A 20382-nucleotide genomic window follows, 5' to 3' on the forward strand; every position below is an offset into this window, starting at 1 on the left:
TCAACCATCCTCATCTGCCCGCCATCTAGACCCCGTTAATGAACTCACTGGTGGTTCTTGGAGTATACGGCACTTTTCATCAGTAGCTGTCAAAGCACTTTACAAAAGTGGGTCCTCAGTGATGCCCAACCTCTGTGTTACAAAGGAGGTGACTGAGTCACAGGGAGCTTGAGGCCAACACTTCCAAGCAAAGTGCCTAGAGCTGGGCATACTGATCCAGGCTTAGGCGCCTAGATCTGTGCTCTGATTTTCAAAGGCGCTGTGCACCTCCACTTACAAGGTTCCTGTGCCCAGCACCTCTCAAATTCAGGCCACTTGTTTAAGTGACTAACGGGTGCCTGATTTTTTCATTTCTTCCATTTCGTGCTAGTCTACATCATATTGCATGTCATGAGGCCTCGGATCACAACCAGACTCTTTCTGGCCCAAGAAGTCTTTAAAAAGCTGGATACCAGCACTGGAAACTTGGTGAAGAATGATACCTAACATGTCACCTACTGATTGCTGAAGAGATTTACCAAACATGCTGATAAGGGAGAAAATTCTGGGGAATTAAACTCAGGGCTAGAAACCCAAAATTCCTGGGTTCTCCTTTGAGTGATTGTCCATACACATATTCCACTTATGGTGCGCGTGCTTCCCATGTGCCAGAGGTCAGAGTTGTTTGCCCAGCAATGTCCAGCGTGGCCACGGATGTTACAGTTCATTACTGTGCCTGTTGGTGTCACAGTAGTAGATTGTTCAGAGTAGGTTCCTTTTTACCAGCAGACTGCTTATTTTTCTTCCTGGTACCAGCATGCCTAGTTCTAAGTCTCCTGGTTTCAAACACTGGCCCTTATGTTTGGGGGAGTCGTCGTCCATGGTAAATGTGCGATATGTAAGTCATATACACCTAGGTCCTGACAGGGAGGCCCATCTCCAGATATTTCTAATGGACACATCAATGAGACAGGCTTTGGCCCCCGGGTCATTTGACCCCACTGTACACGAGCTGACTGTATCCGAGTGCTTCTGTTAGCATGGTCTCTACAACATCTGAAAGCCCATCAGCTATGGCTTCAAACCTGACCCTGACTCCCTCTGTGATCTTGGACAGTTCACATCACCTGTCAGCCTCAGTTTCCCCATCTGTTAACTATTAACTACAGAACAGTAAAGAGGCTCTATGCAGGTGACCTGGGTTTCCTGTCCCCGACCCTGCTTCATGATGCACACACATCACCAGTGTGCTCTGCAAGTTCAGAATGCAGCCTGGAACCCCTAAGCCCCCTTTGTCCGTGCTGCCTGCTTGCTGTGGTCTGGGCAGCAATTGTGCTGATCAGTGTCTCTTTGTGTCCCAGGTGAATGGTGTGAATGTGGTAAAGGTAGGGCACAAGCAAGTGGTGTCGTTGATCCGGCAGGGGGGAAACCACCTGGTGATGAAAGTCGTCTCCGTCAGCCGCAAGCCAGAATCAGAAGACGTCGTCCGAAAGAAGGGTAGGTGTGAAATGGCCTGGTGTTTCTGAGCCGTGAACAAGTGAGCTCCGTCTCATTCTGCAGGTTGTCCCTCTGGCTCAGCCTAGTCATTCGTTATGCTGGGTTCAGTCTCCCACCAGCCCAAGCTCTCGGTACCTCTGGAAGCCTTTCTCTGCTGCCAGGACCTGTTATCCTGCTGGCCCGGCTCAGCTGCCTCTTCCCCTGGGGCCCTTACCTCACCAGCCTGGCTCATTTAACCCGGAGGGAGCTGGCTGACCACCGAATTGAACCTCCAGAGCTAAAAGCGTGAGTGGCTGCAGTGTGTGCTGTAGAGCTGTACCCCTGGTGCAGGCACCATAACCACTCGAATCCTTGCCAGATGGCACAGCATGGCCCTTGGACTCGTGGATGATTCTTTGCCGCTCGTTACCCAGGGCCCGTTTACTGCCCTGGCCCAGCCCAGCGAAGGTGAGAGCCGCTGCCTGCTGCTCCCTGGTGACAGGAGACTGGCTCCTGTCTGTGAAGCTAGATGGGGGTTTCACAGCAACAGTGGGATGGAAGTGAAGGTGAGTGGCTCTCCAGGTGCAGCCTGAGCTAAACCAGGCCGGAGGTGCTTACCAGCGGCGAGACCAGCCAGCCTGCGCAGACACTTCTGGGCTGCATTTAGCACAGGAGACACTGCAGCACGCAGCACAGGCCTGTGGGCACCACGTCGGCCGGAGCACTGGACTGCACAAAGCAGGATAAGGTGTCCCAGCACAGGATAAGTCTCAGGCTGGTGGCTCCAGCCAGGACAGAATGAACAGCGTGTCAGAGACCAGTGGTACCGGGCACCCCGGGCTCAGGATGGCACATCCAGGGTTCCCCCTTGGGCTGAGAGAACCACCCGGACTTTGGTTCCATAGGGCATTCTGAAGTGCCCCCTCTAGCTTCTGCCAGGCCAGGCCCTCCACTGTTCACCAAGAGATCGAGGGCTGGAATCTCCACTCAGAGCTCAGGGGAATTAGGGGAGGGGGGCCACAGGGAGCCAGGCGTGGCTTCCTAATTCTGAGCCACGGAGGCCCTTGGGCCCTGTAGCCAATGGAGGACAGGGCAGAGCCCCTTTGCCCTGTGCCTCACCCCTTTCACAGACCTTGGGGTGCCTGGCAGCTTTATGCAGGGGAATTATTCGTGGACCATCTACGTAAGCAGCTGTAGAGGACTGGAGAATTCAGCCCTGAGTTTACAGGCTTTCCTTGGCAAGGTGTTGCACCCACACGCCACCCAGCATGGACCCAAAGACACAGGAGGCTTTGGCAATTCCCAGGCTCTGTGCAGGAGGAGCTCTTTGCAAAGTGCTTGTCAGGAGAAGGGAATTTCTTCTAGAGGTTTTCCCAGTCTGGCCAAAGGGGCTTTTCTTCAAGGGTGGAGAGGTTTCAGGAGTGGATTGTGCCCCTAGCCTGGAGTGGGAGGTGCCAGGTGCGGCTCATGCCCCCAGCCCCGAGGGAGAGGTCCTGGGTGGGGTTCGTGCCCCCGCCCGCAGGGGGAGGTGCCGGGTGGGGATCATGCCCTTGGCCTGGAAGAGGAGGTGCAGATCACGTCCCTGGCACAGAGAGCAGATTCCAGGTGGGGTCATGCCCCCGGCCCGCAGGGGGAGGTGCTGGGTGGGGGTCATGCCTCCAGCCCGCAGGGGGAGGTGCCTGGTGGGGCTCGTGCCTCTGGCCCACAAGGGGAGGTACCGGGTGGGGGTTGTGCCTCCGGCCTACAGGGGGAGGTGCCGGGTGGGGATCATGCCCTTGGCCTGGAAGAGGAGGTGCAGATCACGTCCCTGGCACAGAGAGCAGATTCCAGGTGGGGTCATGCCCCCGGCCCGCAAGGGGAGGTGCTGGATGGGGGTCGTGCCTCCGGCCCGCAGGGGGAGGTGCCGGGTGGGGCTCGTGCCTCTGGCCTCAGGGGGAGGTGCCGGGTGGGGCTCGTGCCCCCTGCCCGCAGGGGGAGGTGCCGGGTGGGGCTCGTGCCCCCTGCCCGCAGGGGGAGGTGCCGGGTGGGGCTCGTGCCCCCGGCCCGCAGGGGGAGGTGCCGGGTGGGGCTCGTGCCCCCTGCCCGCAGGGGGAGGTGCCGGGTGGGGCTCGTGCCCCCTGCCCGCAGGGAGAGGTGCCGGCTGGGGCTCGTGCCTCCAGCCTGCAAGGGGAGGTGCCAGGTGCGGATTGTCTCCCGCTCTGAGCCAGGGAGGTGTCTGGGGCACATGGAGCGTCGGGAGGCTGTTAGAGGAGGAGGGTGGTTGCAGGGGAGAGGCCCCTCTTTCCCCCAGGCGTGGGACCCGTGTGGACCTTCCAGCCGGCAGCAGCTCCCTGGGGAGGTTTGAGCAATCTGCTCCCCTGGCAGTCGGGCCGAGGGGAGGCAGCTGCCAGCGCAGGTGGTGGACTGGGGGGCAGGTCGGAGCGAGTGCTGGTTTAGCAGTCGGGGGCTGTGTGGCGAAGGAGCCCGGGGCGCGGAGCCTGTTCTGGTGTGGAGTGTGGCTGGGCGCCAGGCGCTGAGGGAAAGGGAGGACTGAGGCGCTCGGAAAGCAAGACACGAGGAGAGGGGGAGGGAGGCAGCTCTGCGCTGACACTAAGAGCTGTAATTATATTGTCACTGCTCGAGAGCACGAGTCGTGGGAAAGACTGAGGCTCAGGAGCTGGTGCTGGGATCTCTGCCGGGGCCGCTTCCGCCTCCTCTTCCCACGCCTCCAGCCTCTTCTTCCGCTGCTCTCCGGCACCAGCTTCCTCCCCAGGCCTGCTGTGGGACCCTGCCTCAGGCTGGCAGCGGCTGCTAGGAACCGGACACCTGCTCTTTCTAGCAGAGTGTATGTGGGCTGGAACCCGGGTCCTGGCATTCACCGAGCCGGCTGGTACCCAGGCCCTGGCCTCACCGAGCCAGCTGGCACCCGGGCCCTGGCCTCACCGAGCCAGCTGGCACCCGGGCCCTGGCCTCACTGAGCCAGCTGGCACCCGGGTCCTGGCATTCACCGAGCCGGCTGGCACCCAGGCCCTGGCCTCACCGAGCCGGCTGGCACCCGGGCCCTGGCCTCACCGAGCCGGCTGGCACCCGGGCCCTGGCCTCACCGAGCCGGCTGGTACCTGGGTCCTGGCATTCACCGAGCCGGCTGGTACCCGGGCCCTGGCCTCACCGAGCCGGCTGGCACCCGGGCCCTGGCCTCACCGAGCCGGCTGGCACCTGGGTCCTGGCATTCACCGAACCGGCTGGTACCTGGGTCCTGGCATTCACCGAGCTGGCTGGTACCCAGGCCCTGGCCTCACCGAGCCGGCTGGCACCCGAGCCCTGGCCTCACTGAGCCGGCTGGTACCCAGGTCCTATCATTCACCAAGCTAGCTGGTACCCGGGCCCTGACCTCACTGAGCCGGCTGGTACCCGGGCCCTGGCCTCACCAAGCCGGCTGGCACCTGCGCCCTGGCAGGCTCCCCTTGGCTGGAGGAATATTGCTTCTGCAAGGCTCTGATTGCCCAGAGGCCCAGGCTGCTGTGCCCTCTGCCGCAGAGCTCTGGCCGTGCTGCCCTCCTCTCCTCCCGGCCCAGGTCTGCCTGTTTTCCTGGCGAGTGGAGGCCTGTGTGGGAACAGCGTTTTCCGCCTGAATCCGCCCCTGTTGGGGTCTCTGATGCAGGCAGCTCGGCACCAGCCTGAAGCTCTGGTTCCCATGGTAACGCCTGAGCGTTGAATCCTGCATTGTTCCAGCCGAGCAGGCGAGGAGGAGGCACCTGAAGTGAAGAGGAAAAGCCTTCAACTCGTCTCCACTCCCGTGAGCCCATGGCATGGCACCTCTCTCCGGCAGACCCACCGGCGGGCCTGGCTAGGGAGCCCCTCTCCCCAGCCCTGCCCCTCGCCACAGCACCCACTGCTCGTGGGCTTTGCCACATGCGCCACGTGGCCCCTCAGCTTGGCACAGAGACGTCAATCTCCAGCCCTTCGCTGGGGCCCTGACACCGCAGCCGGGCCTGGATCCAGCCTGAGTTCAGAGACGGGGCGAGGTGGGCGCTGGGCACTGCAGGATGGACACCCCCCCAGGAGCTGGGCAGTGAGAGGCTGAGAGCCCGGACTCTGTCCCCCTCTCCCACCCTCCGCCCATGGCGTGCACGGAGGGGAAGCAGCCAGCCAAGCTGTTTGCCGAGTCACACAGGCAGCCAGCTGCCTGAGGGTGAATTTGAGAGAGGCTTTCACAACCTGAGCATCTCCTGGCACTTCAGGAGTGCGAGCAGCCCAGGGACCATGGCTTGGACTCTCGCATGCTGAGGGTCTGTGGTCACCTGGGCACAGGACACTCCCTTGCAGACCTCAGCAGCCCCTCAGTCCCGGGGCTGCCCTGTGCCCTTGGGAGCCTGTGACCTGGACAATGAAGAAGTTTGCTTCCACACGCAGCCTTAATAAGATTCTGCAGCAGTGCGACTCCTCGTCCCGCGAGTACGAGGAGATCCAGGCTGTGGAGAAGAAGTGGCACCTGCACTTGGCCACTCCTCGCAAGTTCCTGGACAAGAAGTGCAAAATGCCATCTCTCTTCCTTTCAGCCCCTCCGCCTCCCAAGAGAGCCCCCAGCACCACCCTGACGCTGCGCTCCAAGTCCATGACGGCCGAGCTGGAGGAACTAGGTAAGCAAGGGGCACGGGGGCAGCCGCAGGAATGCCAAGGTGCATGAGGAGCATGTGCAGGACATGGAAAGTGCAGGGACACACCCAGCAGGAAGCCACACGCAGCACACGCTTCCCGGGGTGGGGTAGGGCAGGGGGGAGCTTGGAGGGACGCATGCACCACTCCACACACGGCAGTTTCTGCATTGCTTGGTCCTGTGCAAAGCGTCACTGCTGCCAGCGCAGACAAGCCAGCAGGAGCAGAAAACCTGCGCAGAACCACCCGATCCCCAGCGTCGGCACTGCGCGGGCTGGGGGGTGGGACCCTCCAAGAGTGCTTCCAGGCAGCCGCGCATCCCCCCAGCTTGCACACGTGCTGTTCCCGGCAGCCCCCACCCCCTGTATTTGTCTTCTGCCTTCCTGCCCTTCCAGGGGGACCCCACCTGCTTCCGGGGGTTACCACAGAGCCCCCCTCCCCCCACCCACTTCTTGGGGGTCACCACGCAGCCTGCCTTCCCCCACCCACTTCCTGGGGTCACCACGGAGCCCCCTTCCCCCCCACTTGCTCGGGGTCACCACAGAGCTCCCCTCCCCCCAATTCCTGGGGGTCACCAGAGAGCCCCCCTCCCCCTACCCACTTCCTGGGGTCACTACAGAGTCCCCACCCCCACTTCTGGGTGTCACCACGGAACCCCCCCTCCCCCGCCCACTTCTGGGGGTCACCACAGAGCCCCCCACCCCCCACTTCCTGGTGTCACCACAGAGCCCCCCACCCCCACCCACTTCCTGGGGTCACCACAGATCCCCCTCTTCCCCCCAGTTCCTGGAGTCACCACAGAGACCCCCTGTCCCCCACACTTCCAGGTATCACCACAGAGCCCCCCCCCCCCGTCACTTCAGGGTGTCATCATGGACCCTCCCCCTCCCCCCACGGTTCCTGGGGTCACCTCAGAGCCCCCCCTTCCGTGGCTGCTTCCAAGTGCTCCAGGGAGACCCCAAGCGCGTCCCGTCCGTCCTCGTGGAGCCCTCACCAATTCCAGGAGCTCAGACATTCCTGCAGAGGCCCCTGATCCCATGGCCGCCTGCCGTCCCCCTGCACACACTTCCACGTGTGTCAGGGCTTCCACAGCCTGGGGGGGTCACAGTTTGTTTCCTATGCATAGAAGTGATCCCGTTCCAAGCCAGAGTCTGCCCAGTGCCCTGCGGGGCAGCTCCAGTGGTGCCTTCCTGGGGTGTGCACGTCGGCTGGGTCAGAGACACGGACCTGTGCAGGTGCTAGCTAGCCGCAGGCACCAGAGGTAGTGAGGAGTCTCCTTACCCCCTGTGTCCCCAGTTGTGTTGCACGCCCATTTGGCACGACGGATGGGTGCTGTTCAGGGGCCCGGGGCTGGAAGCGAGGCACCTGCTGAGCGCTGGAGCCAGGAGCTCTGAGTGGAGCAATCTGTCACAGTACCTGCCTGCCCCGGGCCCGGCTCATCGTTGTCTGGACACTGAAACGTAGCCATGTGTCCACCGCTGCCTCTCTGAGCGTCATGCAGTGGGAGGAGAGACACTGGGGTGGGGAGGGTCTCCCTGTCCCAGCCCCTCCCTCTAGCATGGCTTTCTCACCCAGCTGTGGCCGTGGCTGCCTTTAGACTGGCCCTGCTTCCTTGCCCCCGCCAGGGGAGGCGCTGGCTTTGAACAGCCTCGGGCCAGTCTGGGTCATCCCCTCTTTCTTGCTTTTCCCTTTGAACATGTGGGCCCCAGCTGCGCAGTGTTGGTGGTCACAGGATTCTGCCCCAGGCCTCCTGCCCTGACAGGCCTTCTGATTAACCTGATGAGGGTCCCTGAGGATGGTGAATGCACGCTGACAGGGAGCGCGCAGCTGGGCCATGGCAGGCCGTCATCGGAGACTGGCGTGTTCCGCGCATGTGCACTGCTCTCGCACGTTGATGGGGACACGCCAGCCTAGGCACTCACCCAGCAAGTCACTGTGCACACATACAGGATGGGCGTGCGAACCTGTACTTACGCCTGTGTGAGGGCAGGCACAGCTCTCTATGCATGGGGGGTGCAGACTCGCAGCATGGAAAGGGAAGTCCCCAGAAAGGCAGGAATTGTCTCTCTGTGCGGGGAGATTTAGGGAGAGTCCCCGCTCTGATCTGCCTGGGGGGTCATTGACAGCCAGTCCCTCCATCAGGCCTCAGGGCAGAAGGAGTGGGGAGGTTAGGGGCTGGTCTCTGTCCCCCAACCTCTCCCAGGGGGAAGTTAAGGGCTGGTTTCTGTCCCCCCATCTCTCGGCTGGTCTCTGTCCCCCCACCTTTCCCAGCAGGGGTTAGTGACTGGTCTCTGTCCCCCCACCTCTTCCAGGGGGAATAGTGGCTGGTCTCTGTCCCTCCACCTTTCCCAGGACGTGTTAGAGGCTAGTCTCTGTCCCCTCACCTCTCCCAGGGGGGTTAGTGGGTGGTCTCTGTCCCTCCACCTCTCTCGTGGGGGAGGTTAAAGGCTGGTCTCTGTGCCCCCACCTCTCCCGGGGGGAGGGTAAGGGCTGGTCTCTGTCCCCCCACCTCTCCCAGGGGGAGGTTAAGGGCTGGTCTCTGTCCCCCCACCTCTCCCAGGGGGAGGTTAAGGGCTGGTCTCTGTCCCCCCACCTCTCCCAGGGGGAGGTTAAGGGCTGGTCTCTGTCCTCCCACCTCTCCCAGGGGGAAGTTAAGGGCTGGTCTCTGTCCCCCCACCTCTCCCGGGGGGTGGTTAAGGGCTGGTCTCTGTCCCTCCATCTCTCCCAGGGGGGAGGTTAAGGGCTGGTCTCTGTCCCCCCACCTTTCCCAGCGGGGGTTAGGGGCTGGTCTCTGTCCCCCCACCTCTCCCAGGGGGAAGTTAAGGGCTGGTCTCTGTCCCTCCATCTCTCCCAGGGGGGAGGTTAAGGGCTGGTCTCTGTCCCCCCACCTCTCCCGGGGGGGAGGTTAGGAGCTGGTCTCTGCTCTGGGTCTCACAGATCAGTCCATGTACCCAAGGCGAGTGCCCCTGATGGGGGGGCGCACCCTCGGGCCGCTCATGGGTTCTGTGACCATACCATTTCAGCCCAGTGGAGAAAGGTAGATTCCTCGTGAGCCCCCGTGAGCACTGGGGGCTAAAGTCGCCTCCTTCCGAGAGGCCTTTCTTGGTGTTTGTCTTCTCCAGGACTTCAGACATCCAACCCTGTCCAGGCCTCCCTCCACTCCTCTTCTGCCATCATCTCTCCTTCTGGGCTAGCGCTGGCCAGAGAGGGCTGGGCTCAGGTCTGCCTGGGCATGAGGGTGGGACATGGGAGAGTCGGCCTGGCCTCATGTCCTGTCATGCTGCGAGTCGCGGTGCCACACCATGGCCCTCCCACTCCCACGGAGGGGCTGCAAAGAGCCCCAATATCGTGTGCTGGCCCCACACTGGAGGCGTGAGCATGGGTCAGACCCCTGGGCTGTCTGAGCCCTGATACACTGCGCTCCCCATTGCAGAAGCTAGGAGGTAACTGCATGGAGAGCTGCCCCTTGCCTGGCCAGAGCTGGGTTCCTGCCAGGTGGGCCCAGTGTGCCCCCAGGGGTTGAGAAACCGGGAGCGTGGGGCAGAGTAGGGAGGGCAGCTGGCGAGGAGCGAGTGGGACAGGGAGCAGGGACTGTGCATGCCATTCATATCCTGTGTTCTGTTTCTTCATTCCAAGCCTCGATACGGAGGAGAAAAGGGGGTGAGTGAAACTGCCCAGCCTGGGAGCTTGTCCCATCCCTGCTGAACCCCACAACCTCCCTGGCTTTAATCCCCCCAGAAACCCCTTGCTGCTCCCCCCATCCCTTCAGAAAGTGAGTCAGGGCTGCCCTACCCTCAGTTCTCAGCAGGGCTGAGGTTCCCATGCACGACAACAGAGCAGAGTGCAGCAGCAGAGAGGTGACTAGCCCCGTGACCAGATGCTCAGAACGGGGAATTCCCTTGTCAGCTAGATTCCCAGAATCCCAGGCCCTGGTCCTTCCCTGCCTTACGTCATTCATGCCTGCACAGGGTGGGGGTAAAGCTGATAGGCCACAATCTTCCATTGGCTTCAGTGTGCTTTGTGCCTGGCCTGTGGCCCAGCGAAACCAGCCCCTGAAGGATCATCATGCATAGGGGACCATTGGGTGCTATCCCATCCTGGCCCCTGGAACTCACAGCTGGATGAAATAATGACCACTAACCTGGCCACACTGACTACTAGGTGCAAACCCTCTGCCTTGCCTGCATGGACAGGCTGGCAGGGCGAGGCCCATCCCATGGTGCTGCGTTTCTGTGCGCTGACACCCCAAACCATGGAGGGAGGCAGGCAGCAGGCGTAGCGCTGGAGCAGGAGGATGTTACCAAATCTCCAGCTCTCCTGGAAGTTTGATGCCAGCTATAATGGTTACAAAGGTAGAACTCTGCTGCTGCAGCAGGAATGTAGAGCAACATGATGTGGGGGACCAACATCCTCTCTCCTTCCCTGCGAGGGAGGGGCCAGCTAAGCACCAGGGAAATGCCCAGTCTTGGTCACAAGTACAGAAATTGGGGTGCCCTTGAGTATCCCCTCTGACTTTCAGAGAGAGGAAGAGGGGATGCACAGAGAGGGAGGGGCTGTTTAAGGGGGATCCCTGGGAGGACAGGGAGGAAAATGAGGACATTGAGTTGCTGTTTGGTAATGCTCAGCTCTGTCAGCTGGGGAAATGTCCCTCTGGGCAGGAGGGGGGGAGCCCTTCTCCTGGGATCTCCATTGAACTAACTGGGCTCTGCCTTGGCAGACGTTCTCGGCTGCAGGGCACACCCGAGGCGTGACTTCATGGGGCTTTTCTAGCTCGTGCCAGGGCACCACAGAGGCATGTGGCTGTTAATGACAGTTCTCTCCTCCCACTCTCGTGGCACCACCAAACTGTAATTCATTACAGGAGATTTGGAAGGACAACTATGATGCTTCACGGGCACTCAGGCCCGCGAGGCACCTGGCTACCCCCCGCTCTGAACGTAAGGGAGTCTTGTCAGTGCCTGCCAGCAGTCAGCTCCCCGACCCTAATGGCCACGAGCAACACAAGCACTTCCCTCCCAGGCCACGCAGCTCCACTGTCCCTCGTGCAGGCTACCGCCAGACACTCCTCTCCTGCAAGTGCTCCAAGCAGCCCCTGCAGGCCCATCCCTGACCCACAAGCTGCTCACGGAATTGCCAGTCCTGATGTTCCCAAAGGTACACAACACAGCAGCTTACGTGTGACACCTGGATCATAGCCCCGCTTACCACACAGCATCTACGTTGTGTTTAGTTAACAAAGATCCAAGTCGCGTGATGGCAGAGGGGATATTGGAAACGAAGGGTTGTCCAATAAGGTCCTGCTCGCCCCAAAGGCCTTCTCACAGCGTCTTTCACCAGGATGGCTGAGACCCTTCCTTCATGGGCCCAAACCCCCTGGCAGCTTGCTCCCCCCCCCATGAAGGGTGCCAGGGTGTCTTTCTGTACCCCGGATATGTCAGCCCAGACCACTGAGCTTCACCTAAAAACAGGGTACCCTGCCTCCTGCTGTTTACCTCTTCCTGTTAATTTTCCTTCCAAAGACCCCTATTTGACTCAGTGAGAGAATAGACTTCTGTTGTAAGCCACACAACATGCAGTGGCTAGCCAGGGAGATGTGTGACTCCTGTCTGGAGACATCTGTCTCAAAGCACACTGCCTCCGAGAGACCTGCCGTTAACGTCAGAATGTCCGGTAGATACAGGGATCTCCTTACGTACTGCCTGCGTGTGCGCCACAAAGGTGTGGAGATGTCTGTCTCAAAGCACACTGCCTCCGAGAGACCTGCTGTTAACGACGAGGCCTCAGGAACAGAATGTCCAGTAGATACAGGGATCTCCTTACGTACTGCCTGCATGCGCGCCACAAAGGTTATGCCAGCTAATACAGTTTGGCACGGGACTATTTTTTAATCCCGCTCCTGTCCCGCCCACAATACCCACTCGCACTCCTCCTCGCTCCCGCATTGCCTCTTGCATTTTTATCGCACTCCTAGCTGCCAAAACCTAGGATCCCACAAATCCCGCAAGAGAGACAGATTCTCCCACTCTACTAACAAAACAAAAACACCCAAATACGTTAATATGAATTCAAACACAATTTTTACCACTAAAAGAGTAAAACAAATCTTGCGTAAACCAGGTAAAAAAGTACTTTAACTCCTATTATAATAGACTTCAAATTGCTTTCTATCCCTCACTTAAATTAAGTATTAAACCCTTTATTTGAAAAACAAAGAAAAGCTTTCTTTCCATTGCTGAAATTCCATTTGTGACAAACTGGCGAGATTTAGTGTTTTCCCGGAAATCACCACAGGCTGGGGGTTTTGCCCACCAGTCCTGCCTCCAACAAAGTACATTTTACCTGCTCCTGCTTTTGTGGCAGTGGGGCTGCGGGTTCCCAGTCCCCCTGCAGGGCTCTACAGCCCAGCTTCAGTCGAGAGCTTGCCTGACACTTGGGTGAACTAGAATGTACATACCAGAGCCCGGGGAGCCCTGTGAGCCTCTGCACTTGCTGTCAAGAGGCCCTTCGGTCACAGGGACAACGCCCAGACTTGAATCAGGCTTTCCTGGTGGGAGTGTCCAGGGCTCAAAGCCTCACTGTCATGTCGCTTGTGTCATCAGCCCCAGCGTTGTACCCTCGCAGGTGCCAGCGATGCCGATGAGGCACATTTCCAATCTCCTCGGTTCAGCAGAGAATTTAGCGCATGGCCGTCCTCTCCTGCTGTCTTCTGGTGTTCCGCTTTGTGCAGCCGTAGAGGGGGCACTTGCTGTCCTGTCCACTGGCCAGCCCTGCAGATGGTTTGGCTCATGCCAGGAGGGGCCAGCAGAGAGTCACCTGGGCTCAGTGGGTGGGACTGTGCACAACACTCCTGCCGTGACTCTGCGGCTGTTGAGATGGGCACAGTGCCTGGTCCTGACTGTCCCCACAGGAAGTGTAGTTCCAGCATGCAGAGAGAGGCGCTAAATCGGAGTTCCACGGCTGTCTTCTGGGGTGGGCCACCCTCCTCCTCAGGCTCGCCCAGGCCAAGTCCTTGGCTTTCAGATGTTCTGGAGCCGCCTTTGTCCACCACCCCAGAGAGGCATTGCACATGGCCAGTGCCTCCCATCCCATCAGTCTCTGGCTCCTGACTGCTCTCTCCGTCTGTCAGGTAGTGGCGCCAGGGGTCTGCCCCAGAGAGTTTGCAGTTGGGTGACCAGCCCAGCAGGGATCTAGTAGCTCTTCAAGCTTCCACGCCTGTGGAAACCTAGAGCCGTGGTCCCGTGCCTTTCCAACCCCCCAAGCTGGAGTGGGAGTGGAGTAGTGGCTCCAGTGAGTGAGAGGAGGATGCAGACAGAGGGAAGGGGCCCAGGCTGGACAGGAGCGGGGGCGGGGCCAGGAGCAAAGCTGGCACTCCTTCCCTGCCCCTATGGGGGCTGGGCCAGGCCCCATCCATGCTCCCCCAAATGGAGTACGCCCCACAGTTTGGGGAGCTCTGACCTAGAGGCTCTGTGCCATGGGCACCCCAGGGACTTGTCATCATGGCACGCCAATGCTCACTGGGGGCGGAGGGGGCGTGAGTTCTAAAGCGTAGCGACATGCTGTGCAGGGACTCACCTGCGTGGTCCCCACTGATGCGAACTGTAAGGCAGCTCTGATTCACTAGTGCAAACGGCTGCACCAGGTAGACAAAGCCTCTGGGACTGAGCTGTGTTCATGGAGAGATGGCAGTCTCCCTGGAGTCAAGGCGGTGAGTAGCTTTCAGGCAGACTTAGTCTGAAGCTCTCTGCCTGAGATGGCAGCTGTGGTTGCTGCTGGCAGAGGATTCATGGGTTTGATTGCTGTCACGGGCCCCACTGCAGACCAGATTGCTGGAAATTTGAGGGGTTTTCAAGTTTTCTCGTTTTTTCCCCCATCTAAAAGCAAGAATTATTGGCCTAGCAATGCCAAACGTGGCTCGTTTTGCTGCCCTCAGTGAGCACTGCTGCATTTGCCTAGCCAGTGCATTCAGTGTGGAGTTGTTCCATGTGATTTTTTTGAACCTCTGAGCTGTCTGTGTTCTTTATAGACGCTGCAACCGTGACATTCAAAACTCTACACCTTTCCTAAAGCTTCTGTTTGACTGGCCAGGCCTACAGAGCTAAAGACCTAGGTTCAGCAGCCAGGCTGGACAGAGCCTAGACATTTATCTGTGCCACATGGGTGCTGACCAAGCCTGGCAGCACCACCTGGACAGTCAGTCTTTTCAATAGACGGATTTTTAAAATCTCAAGAATTGCCTAGATGAAGGGCATCACTGGTAACCTAGGGAAAAGAACTGCAGCAACACTTGGCAGTTAAAAAAGCAACCCAGCCTGGCTGTTGGCCAGCCAGAAAGTGTAAATAAGGTGAAACTTTAGAAATTCCTGTTGTTTGGAAGGGCGACAATACAGACGTGGCCTGGGCAGTGCATGGTGGAATGGCGCTGGGACATACTGGCTAGTGCTGCCTTCACACATGAGCCTGTACCCGGATGTAATGCAGGCAAATGACTTGGGGGCGGGGGGTGCTTCGTTAGGATTGCAGGACTTAGAGCATAGGAGGAGAGTGAGCAGGAGCTGCCACAAACTCCACCTGATCTGTAGCCCGTCCCCAAGTGCAGAGTTCAGACTGGCCCCTGCCACACACCCAAGGCTGGGTCTGCCCCAGGAAAGCTGCCTGGGAGTGAGGGGCCCTATTAACTGGGTTGGCTTTATGTCTGAATTTCCAGAGAAACTGGATGAGATCTTGGCAGCAGCTGAGCCCTCGCTGAGAGCAGACATTGTTGAAGCAGATTCCAGGGCAGCCACTGTGAAGCAGCGACCCACGAGCCGGCGCATCACGCCAGCGGAGATCAGTGTGAGACAGGAGGGCGTCTGAGCGCGGGAGGGGGTTCTGCTTCCTGGCCTCCAGCAAGGACACAGGATGTTATGACAAGTGTCTAGCTGTGGGGAAGCAGATGTGCAAAGGAGCCAGAGCAGGGAGAGGTTTTCTTGGGCTGGAATGGGGATGGGTGGGTAGATCGGCTGAGAGGACAAGGGTGGGCATAGTGAGTGGAAGGAGGCCAGAGGTTGCAGGGGAGATGGGGGGGGAGAGGTTGCAGGGGAGATGGGGGATTGGAGGGGGAAAGAGGTTGCATGAGAGGTGGGGGAGCAGAGGGGAGGCCAGAGGTTGCAGGGGATCATGTCAGGGAGATATCTGCAAAGCCAGTCACAATGCTGAGTGTGACTGAGCGATGGACGGTCACCCAGTGACCAGTGCTCCAGGTCTGTGCGGAGTGAGAGTGCAGGCTGGCTGCAGCATGTCAGGGCACTGGGGAGTTGAGTCTGGGATCTAGGGAAGATGATAAAGGAGGGAAGACAGTCCAAGAGGTAATTGGAGCAGGAGTGGGGACTCAGGCTCCGGAGACGAGGCTGGACAGGACATTGGGACTGCTGGAGGACTCCAGATAAAAGAAGGGCATGAGAGAAGTGCGAAGGCTGAGGCAGTTTTAGATGGAGGATCTCAGTGTCTGGAGCAGACAGCGATGCAGCTGAGGTGCTGGGGAAGCCCCATGTGCCCTCACTGCAGCGGGGTTGGGGGGTGGTAGTGCAGCGGTGAAATGGGCATGTGGGAGGGAGGCGCAGCTAATGGCCGAGGGTTCTGAGATGTTCTGGGGAGAGAAGAGAACCAGAGCCAGAGCTCGGGGGAGAGTGGGCCCCTGAGGCTGTGAGCTTTGCACCGTACATTCGCTATAAGCGCTATGGATGGGGCTTCTTCCTGTTACGCTCCAGGGGCCGCAGCCTGCTCCCAGTGACATCAGTGAGGCTTTGGCTGTCAGCCTCAGCGGGAGCCAAGAGGGAAGGGAACGCATGTCCCCTGGACTGCTGTGTTAGTGAAGGGTCGCCGCCCCAGGCTGTGTGAAGGCCCCACTGCATCAGGGCACGGCACACACACAGCCAGAGACGGGCTTTGCCCAGAGTTCTGGCCTGACCTTAGTGCCCCGCTTGTCCTTCACACCATGTAGCAGAGTTGGACGGTGCTGTGGGTGAAGCTTTTGTTTCCGTTCGTGGAGTCCGGTGTCAGAGTGACGTTCCCATCTTTGTTTCTTTCCTAGTCGCTCTTCGAACGCCAGGGAATGGCCGCTCACTCGGGAGTTCTCCCGGGAGCCGAGAAACCCCACGTGTCCCTACGCAAAGGAATTCCCCGGACAAAATCTGTAGGTAAGGCAAATGAGAGGGCGGTCCGTTCTTAGAGACGGTGAGCTCTGGGAAGGGTCTGCTGCAGACCACGAGAGCTTCATGAGCCAGCAGATAACACTCTGCCCTCCTCCAGCACCTTCCTTCCCAAGAGCTCAACAGCCTGGTCAGATACTACTGATTAAGAACTCACAGCCTTGCGGGAGGTAGGAAAATGTCAGCATCCCGTTCACCAGGAAGCCAGGCCCAGGCATGAAATTACTGTGTGGTACAGTGGTGTCCGAAGGGCCCAGGGCCAGGCTTGAAGCCCTGTTGTGCTGCAAAGACGTTACAGTGAGGCTGCCTCTGTGGCTGACATGCCAGGGATGGACCGGGGACCTCTAGAGCTAAAACAGGAGTTGCTCCCGCTAGCACTGAAGGGGCTATCACATCTCATGTCTGCTGTGGATTGGCGCAGAGGGGGACCTGTAACCCACACGCACCCCAGCCCAAAGAGAATACAGTCTAGATCAGTGGTCCCCAAACTTTTAAGGGCTGTGCCCCCCGCCCCAATCCCTGTCCACACACACCCACCTCCCTAGAGCTGGGGCCATAGTTGGAGGGTGGGGACATGGACGGAGTAAGGGGGCCAAGGCTGGGGCTGCAGCTGGGCATGGGTCTGTGGCCAGGAGCAGGGCTGCACCCAGGAGCTGAGGCTGAGGGCGAGGGCAGATCCACAGACAAGCTGTGTTGGGGGCTGGTAACCGGGCCCGTGACCAGTTGCAGCTCTGTTCCTGGTCTCCCCCTCAGTGTCGGCCCCAGGCCAGGAACAGAAACAGGGCCAGAAACCAAAGCTGGGGGCTGGCGCAGGGCTGGGCACGAGGTTGGGAGCTGGGAATGCAACTAGGGGAGGGATCAGAGCAGAGCTGGTGGCTGGGTGGTGGTCCCTCCCTGCCCCCACTGGGTGCTGTCCTGGGCCCCGCTGCACCCTCCAAGTCTGGGGACCTTTCCTCTGGATAGAGACCAAAGCAGACTCAGGCTATGGGGTACAACTGAGGAGCTAAGTGATCCGGGTGGTGGCAGGAGAAGCAGGTCAATTCCATGTCTGTTTTTGTTTTTTTCTTGGTAATTATAAATATATTTGTTTTATTTCTATGCCAAACCCTTAGTTGTGGGGACTTGTTGGGGGCAGTCAGGTTTGGAGTGGGGAAGGGGAGAGGTTGTTTCATAAGAGAGAGAAGCTGAGGGGGAAAGAGGTAGGAAGGAGAGAGAGAAGAGTAGTGGATACTGACCCCTACCATGTAACAGGGGTATTAACCTACAATAACCTTGATCCATCCCTGTTACGGGGACAAGAGAGAAAGTTCTCTCTCTTACCAGCACCCCCGTGTGTTACATCCTTATTTACATGCTGCCAGAAGAAAACATGCTCTCTGGCAAAAATGGGAGCAAATGAACCACCAGAACCTCCCAGTCTGGAAATGAGCCTGGCAGAAAATTGAAGGATGTGGTTGCAGCACTCCCAGATTCTCCTGGAAGCAAGTTACATTGCAAAGAAATCTGAGGGTGCCTGGTTCAACAGGCGGAGAGAATCTGCAGCGTATCGTCGTGGAGGCATGAGGAGAAGTGCAGATTGCTAGACAGAGCCATTCCCATGTCAGATACCCCAGAGGGTCACACAGAAAGGGCTTGTTTGTTTTACTAGGAACCAGCTACACAGTGAGAGCGTTTCCAACCTGCGGAATATGCTAAGGCATGTCAATTTGAGCAATTAAACAGTGGACCAATTGGAGACTGAGTTATTGTGGTTTAATAACTAGCTCAAAACAAGGTTATTGCAAGAAGTGGACTTGCCTTTGCCAGAAACAGGAGATATTTACAGGACGAGCAAAAACTGCTTCCCACCAGAAAGTGGTAACAAGTGGAGAATGACCTGCAGTATATCCAGGTATAAGGACAGAATACAGAGACCAGCTTTGTTTGCAGTAAATGTGGAAGCAATCACAACACTATGCTAAGGTATCCAGTATGCAGGGAGTGAAATGCAAAGCAGCCATTTTATCAAAGTACATCTGACCCTGAATCGCAAAGAAACACAAAACAGGTTCATGAGTGTACAGCTAAAGGACAGAGCGATGATGATGATGATGAAGAAAACAGAATTCTTGGTTGGGTCCCGTAAGATATTTACAAGGCAAGATTCTACAACTGATGGGGGTTGTTCAGCACTGGAAATAAATGAATGAAAAGTAAACTTCAGTATAATCACAACAAGCTTTTACAGAGTTAATTGTGACCACCCAATGTTAAAATAAAAAAAGGAGCTTCTTTCATTTAATGGACATGAAATTAACCCACATGGCAATGCCTCAGGGGAATGTTTATACAAGGACAAGTTCCACATGTTCCCATGCGAGCTTAGGTTGAAGAGCAGTATGCAAATATAGATGATCAAATGTGTATATAACTTGTCTGCAAAACAGAATGCCACAGATATCTAAGAATTTGTTGAGGTGTTTAATAGACTGGTATGGAATAAGGATATAATACACCACATTAGAGTAGGTCCTAAAGTGCCACCAAAAATACATGTATGAAGTACCATTTGCACTAAGAAAATGTAAAAGCTGAACTTGAATGGATGGTAAAATAAGATATTGGAAGCAAATAAAGGTACCAGCTGACTGGGTTTAGAGTACAATCACCATAATAAACCAAACAAGCCAAGGATTTGCATAGATCCAAAAGATTGGAATAAGCCCACAGCTAGACTTCAGAATGCAAGAGTATTTTCAATTTTGAATGCAAGCCAAGACTTTTAGCAGGTCGACTCGATAAAGGATGGGCAAAACTCTGTGCCATGAACTCTCCTTTTGGTAGATATATGTTCAGATTACTTCCTTTTGGGGTGGCCTCACCACCTGAGAACACCAAAGCATCATGCCTCATATCTCTGGGGATCTGCGTGGGGTGGAACTACTTGCTGATTGGTTAATTTTGGTTAAAAAAAAGATCAGTAATACATTGAGAGACTGTAAGGTTCTGCTCTGTGCCAAAGAAAATCTATTTAAAGTGAAGAAAAACAAATATCATATGGAGCTAAATCTGAGCATAACTGAGTAGGAACATAAGAGCCGCCATACTGGGTCAGACGAAAGGTCCATCGAGCCCAGTATCCTGTCTTCCAACAGTGGCCAATGCCAGGTGCTTCAGAGGGAATGAACAGAACAGGGAATCATCAAGTGATCCATCCCTTGTCCACTCCCAGTGTCTGGCAGCCAGAGGCTAGGGACACTCAGAGCATGGGGTTGTAGCCCGACCATCTTGGCTATGGACCTATGCTCCATGAGTACAAGCCAAGAAGGGTGAAGGTACAAATGAGTGTGAATAGATACAAGGAGTGAAGCAGCACGTGATTCCTGATCATCCTTAGTCCAAGGTTGGCACAGATGTATTTGAATTAAACAGGAATAATACTTTGTATTAGTGAACTGCTACTCAGATTTGTGTGAATTCAGCCGTTTCGCTTCTCATCGAGTAGCAGTGTGTGCTGGCAATCACAAAGGCCTCACTCTGCATGGAATTCCAAGTGAGCTAGTAAGAGCTGTTAGCCACAGTCAGAAGTGTCTTATTGCAGAAATTCTCTTTGGTCTCTCAGTCCAAGCCCACCCTGGCAAGCCCATGCCATGCGCAGGCAAACATGTTACTGGAAAAAATGTACAAAGAGCAACAAACTTGTTGATAAATAAAGAATGCTGGTGGTTTGAAGGGACCCACAGTTAGCACTGTTAGACTATCACAGCACACCTCGTAGCTAGTGCTGACTATTAGAATCACCAGCTCAAGACTCATGGGTGAAAACCTCAGTGTCAACATACAACAAGTATCAGAGGAGTCACCGTGTTAGTCTGGATCTGTAAAAGCAACAAAGAGTCCTGTGGCACCTTATAAGCTAACAGACGAATTGGAGCATGAGCTTTTGTGGGTGAATACCCACTTGGTCGGATGCATGTCAATGCGGGTGATGCATGTGACTCTTTGTCACTTTTAACATACAAAAGGTTTCTTGAGCCAAAGAGCCGGAGGGGTTTACAGAAGAGCTCTGTATGCCTGGAAAGCAGAACAGAAGAAGAAGACGAAATGTTAGGGACTGTTAGATCCC

The 20382-nt window shown here is 57.1% G+C and overlaps 1 protein-coding gene across 1 annotated transcript in view; it reads left to right on the forward strand.

Moving 5' to 3' along the window:
• Positions 1-20382, forward strand: part of SHANK3 (SH3 and multiple ankyrin repeat domains 3) — a 673138-nt gene that overhangs the window by 611517 nt on the left and 41239 nt on the right. The window contains exons 19-22 of the mRNA XM_050953559.1: positions 1341-1476; positions 5994-6074; positions 14795-14922; positions 16160-16265. Coding sequence (XP_050809516.1) covers positions 1341-1476; positions 5994-6074; positions 14795-14922; positions 16160-16265 — 451 coding nt within the window. The remainder of the gene's footprint in view (positions 1-1340; positions 1477-5993; positions 6075-14794; positions 14923-16159; positions 16266-20382) is intronic.

The sequence above is a fragment of the Gopherus flavomarginatus genome, chromosome 1, assembly GCF_025201925.1.
Source record: "Gopherus flavomarginatus isolate rGopFla2 chromosome 1, rGopFla2.mat.asm, whole genome shotgun sequence".
NCBI lineage: Eukaryota > Metazoa > Chordata > Testudines > Testudinidae > Gopherus > Gopherus flavomarginatus.